At 28.0% G+C, this 4,820-nt stretch overlaps 2 protein-coding genes across 2 annotated transcripts in view; both read right to left on the bottom strand.

Annotated features, from left to right (window-relative positions):
* The window catches only part of LOC110422797 (T-complex protein 1 subunit zeta 2-like), a 1,497-nt gene extending 1,378 nt beyond the window's left edge, over positions 1-119 (bottom strand). The window contains exon 1 of the mRNA XM_021436812.1: positions 114-119. Within this exon, the coding sequence (XP_021292487.1) occupies positions 114-119 (6 nt within the window). The remainder of the gene's footprint in view (positions 1-113) is intronic.
* Positions 120-179: 60 nt separating this feature from the next.
* On the bottom strand, positions 180-979 carry LOC110422757 (T-complex protein 1 subunit zeta 2-like). The gene is made up of 2 exons (XM_021436769.2): positions 635-979; positions 180-412 (listed from the first exon to the last, which is right to left on the bottom strand). Exons 1-2 carry the CDS (start codon positions 830-832, stop codon positions 272-274), a joined length of 339 nt encoding a protein of 112 aa, XP_021292444.1. The 5' UTR covers positions 833-979; the 3' UTR covers positions 180-271.
* Positions 980-4,820: the final 3,841 nt, after the last annotated feature.

Raw genomic sequence — 4,820 nt, forward strand, 5'->3', positions numbered from 1 at the left:
ATTATAAAATATTTTTAATAAGGTAATAAATTTGAATAATAAAACTATCTTTAAGAACATTACATAAAGTAATGTAATGTGATTGCATTAGTTTTGGACTGTAATCACATTACATCCATTTACTGTAATGTGATTGAATTGCAATTTTACATTACAATAGTTTATTACAAAACAAACACTACAATTTAATTTAATTGAGCAGAGAATATATTTTCACTTTCCTTATACCAAATGCTACTTTAATTCAAAGAGAAAAGTGCAAAATTGAGCACTAACCTTCGTCAATGTAACGCTCAGATTGCTTCATAAGCTCGCCAATGAAGATGACAGTAGATGTAGTTCCGTCTCCGCTAATGTCATCTTGCGCAACAGCTGTCCTTGCTATCATAATAGCTGTTGGGTTTTGAATTTGCTGAAACATTTTCATCGAACCAACTCACTAAAATGTATTGAATCATACCAAACTTGTCCAAGAAAATGGAATTTTTTTCTCTTTTTTGATTAAGCAAAATTATAAAAAAAATTGTGCATTAATAATTAGATATTCGAGATAAAAGAAATGGAAGTAGATCCAAATATGAAGGGTTTTTTTTTATATAAAAGAGGAAAATAGGGGAGGAAAAGGAACAGGTACCATTTCTTTCAAGAGAGTGTTTCCATCCTTAGTAAGCTTGATATCGCCAGCGCCACCAACAAGCATTTTAATGGTGCCTTTGGGTCCCAGGTTGGTTTTGAGAACATCCTGCAACCCTTTGGCGGCGTTGATGTTCATGTGCAGCGCCGCCGATTTGTTCAGAACTTCCGCATTCGGGTTTAGCACTCGAAGCGACATTGTTTTCTACTGTTGCTGTTGCAGACAAGGCGGGAGAGTGTTAAGAAACAAAGAAGGAAAGAAATAACCTCAACTCTGTTTCTGCACTGAGAAAACGAGGGCTAGGAAGGGTTTTAGGGCTTTCTGGAACTTTTCTGTTTTCTTCCTTTACTCCGTTTTTTATTTTTAAAAAAAAATTAGACTTAAAGTTGCGTACTTTATTGAAAAATAACAGCCAAATTATCGTAGTGTTTGGTTTAAATTTTTTTTAACATATTCGGGTTATCATATTGAACAGTTAAAAAGAAAAATAATCCAAAACAAATGCATTTATAGTTTTATGTTATGAAATAAATTTTAAGAGAATAAATATAAAAAAAATATAAAAAAATATTTCAAGAGAATAAAAAAATTTTATTTAAGTGTATATTTATAAATTAAATGAGAGATCTATTTATAGGCTAACAACCCTTTGAATCATAATCCTAATTTAATTCTATCTAGTAGCTCAAATCATATTACATTTCTTGTATCTTGCTTATTGGGCTATTTGACTTGATCTGCACTTCTTAAGTCATAATATAATGGACATTCACATATTTGTTTATAACACTTCTCTTTGAATATCTCTTAGATTAAAAATATATCTCGTATTAACCTTACAAGAAAAAAACTTCATGGAAAAAAATCTGAATGAAGAAAAAAAAGTACATAATTTTTTTCAAGAATACGTTTTTGTAATATTACCTCTTTAAAAACTTTAGCAAGAAAAACTCAGTGGAAAAAACCTTGATGAATAAAAAAAAAGTATAATACGTATTTTACTTCCCTAATGACTACATTATAGAGACCTTTAAAATGAGGCATTCCAATCCTTTTTGCAGCAGGAATGACTTCGATGAACAAATCTACTAGATTGTCACTTGACTGAATTTGTTGAACACTAATATCACCTTTTTTTTAGAGATCATGAGTGAAAAAAGATTTTGACGAATTTTAACAAAATATGTTTTGTTTTATCGCCTTTAATGTCTCATTCCTTTAACTATGCTATGCAAGCGGTATTATCCTCATATAACATTATTTGAATTTTCTTCTTGGTTGACAAGCCACATATTTCTCAAATATATTGAGTTACATATCTTAACTAGACACATTTACCACTTGCCTCATGAATTGATAAAATCTCTACATGGTTAAAAAAAATAGCAACTATAGTTTGTTTTATAGAATGCAATGAAATAGTCATACCTCCACATATAAATAAGAAACCTGTCTGAGATCAAGCTTTATGTGAATCAGATAAATATCCTGCATCTGCATAATCAATTAAATTTTATTTTGATGCATTTGAATAATATAAGCCTATATCCATTGTTCCTCGAAGATATCAAAGTATATGTTAAATTATATTCCAATATCTTAGAGTTGGAGAAGAACTATATCCTGCTAATAAACATAACAATTGATATAGCAAGTCATGTATTGCTAGTAAGATACATTAGTGCTCCAATTTCAATAAGCTATGATACTTTAGAACCAAGAAGTTCTTTATTATCCTCACGAGGTCAGAAAGAGTCTTTTTTCACATCTCATGATCTTACAACTATTGGTGAACTTAATGGATATGCTTTCTTTATACAAAATCATTTTAGCACTTTTGCTATATAATTAGATTAATGGATAAAAATTCTATTTGTTAAGTGGTCAATCTAAAAACCCAAACAAAACTTTATTTTTCTTAGGTCTTTCATCTCAAATTCTTTCTTTAAATAATCCATGGCTTTTGATAACTTTTCAAAAGTTTCAATAATATTAAGGTCATTAACATAAACAACAATTATAATAAATTCAGTTTAATATCTTTTGAAAAAATACATAGGCATATAGAATTATTTCTATAACCCTTTTTCAACAAATATTCATTAAGGTGATTATACTATATGTGTGTGGATTGCTTTAATCCATATAAAGATTTATTTAATTTGATCGAATGAATTTTTTGAGAATTCAAATTTTGTGCTTTAGGCAATTAAAATCCTTCAGTGATTTTCATACAGATATCGTTATCAAGTGAGCCATATAAATAGATTGTAACTACATTCATTAGACGCATTTAAATCTTCTCATATATTTTCAGACTAGTTAATATAAAATTGTAATTACATCCACTATAAAGAATATATTACTTCATATTTAATACTAGATCTTTAAAGAAAATCTTGTGCAACAAGCCATACTTTATATCTCATAATCTCAATTTTCTCTTTTCATATTCGCACAAATATCTATTTACATTCCATTGGTTTAACACTATTTAGTGTACGGACTACAAGTCCAAAGACTTTATATTTTGCAAATAAATTCAATTCCTCCTTAATTGTGTTTTTTCACATTGACCAATTATTTCTATGTTTATATTTTTCAGTAAATATAAGTTCAAGATCTTTATTTTTCTTTCATAATATCAAGCTCTATATCATATACAAAACTATCGTCGACATTTAATTCATTCTAGTTCCATTTTTCTCGTCATGACATAATTGATTGAGATTTTTTCATTTTCAATGATTTCAGGTATCAAATTTTTTCTGAAATTTTATCAGTTATGTCAAAGGTCTCTTCTAGAGTTTGTATTTCCTCTTTCTGACCATCTTGAATATTTGCTCATTTTTTTTTTGAGAATTTTATATTTGAAATCGTTTGGTCTCACCCTTCTGGCGTGCCTTATCCTATAGGGGCAGCAATGCTAATAAAAGCATTTTACAATTGGTATATAAGATTTAGTTTCTCTTTTTAGGTTAGTAAATGCGTCTAGTAACTGATTTGCTATATTTTACAAATGAATTATCTTTTAAACTTCATGTTGTCATTGATTTGTGCATGGATCAAAACTAGATAATGATAATGTAAACTAAGATATTTCTTTTTTTAGCTACTTATTTTATCCCCCTAATGTTGAAAATTTTGTTTCATCAAAATGACAATCAGTAAACTTTGCAGTGAAAAAAACTCCTTTTGAGAGTTCTAGATATTTAGTTGTAAATAGAGATTCATATCCAATATATATTCCTAACCTCCTTTAAGGACCCATCTTTGTGCATTTGTAATGAAGTAATTGGAATATATATAACACATCCAAAAATTCTTAGATGAGAAATATTTGATTCCTGACCATAAACTAATTGTATAAGAGAGAATTTCTAATAACTCGTTTAGCCTAATGCATACAAATGCTGTTACATCCAAAATGGCATGTTCACAAATAGAAATTGGGAGTTTAAATTTCATAAATAATGGCCTTGTAATTAGTAGAAAAAATTTAATAAATGATTCTACTAGACCGTTTTGTGTATAAACATAAGCAATAGGTTTGTTAATAGTTATTCCAACTAATATGCAATATTAAAGGCTTGAGATGTAAATTCACCAGTATTGTCAAGACAAATAATCTTGATTATATAACTAAGGCAATGTGTTTGTAAATGCCAAATTACAAGTTGATAATAAGCACACATGGGACCATCTAGTTAATGCATCTATTAAGACTATATAATATCTAAATGGTTCACATGGTGGATGTATAAATTCACATATAACCCAAAATATTATAAAAAAATGTAGGGAATTCAATCCCAATTTTAGTTGGTGATAGCCTTATAATTTATTTACCTTCAAAGCAAGTAACACATAAAAATTCATTAGATTGAAAAATCTTCTGATTTTTCAATGAATAATCATATAAATTTTTAATCATTTTTTACATCATTATTGATCCGAGATGGTCCAATTGGTCATGTCAAACATTAAAATCATTAGTAAACTTTTGGTGTACTATGGGTTTCAATTATTTTAATATTTATGTAGTTTAATTCAAAAAACATAACAAGTAATTTTTTTTCAAGACACATTTTTTACCGAGATAATAGATATAATACAGAGGTATTAAGTGTCTCTTTCATTCATTGTCTCAATATGATATTTATCAGACAAATATCTTTAAAACTTA

Source organism: Theobroma umbraticum, unplaced genomic scaffold (assembly GCF_002168275.2).
Source record: "Theobroma umbraticum cultivar Fairchild unplaced genomic scaffold, ASM216827v3 scaffold_146.0, whole genome shotgun sequence".
In the NCBI taxonomy this organism is placed as follows: domain Eukaryota; kingdom Viridiplantae; phylum Streptophyta; class Magnoliopsida; order Malvales; family Malvaceae; genus Theobroma; species Theobroma umbraticum.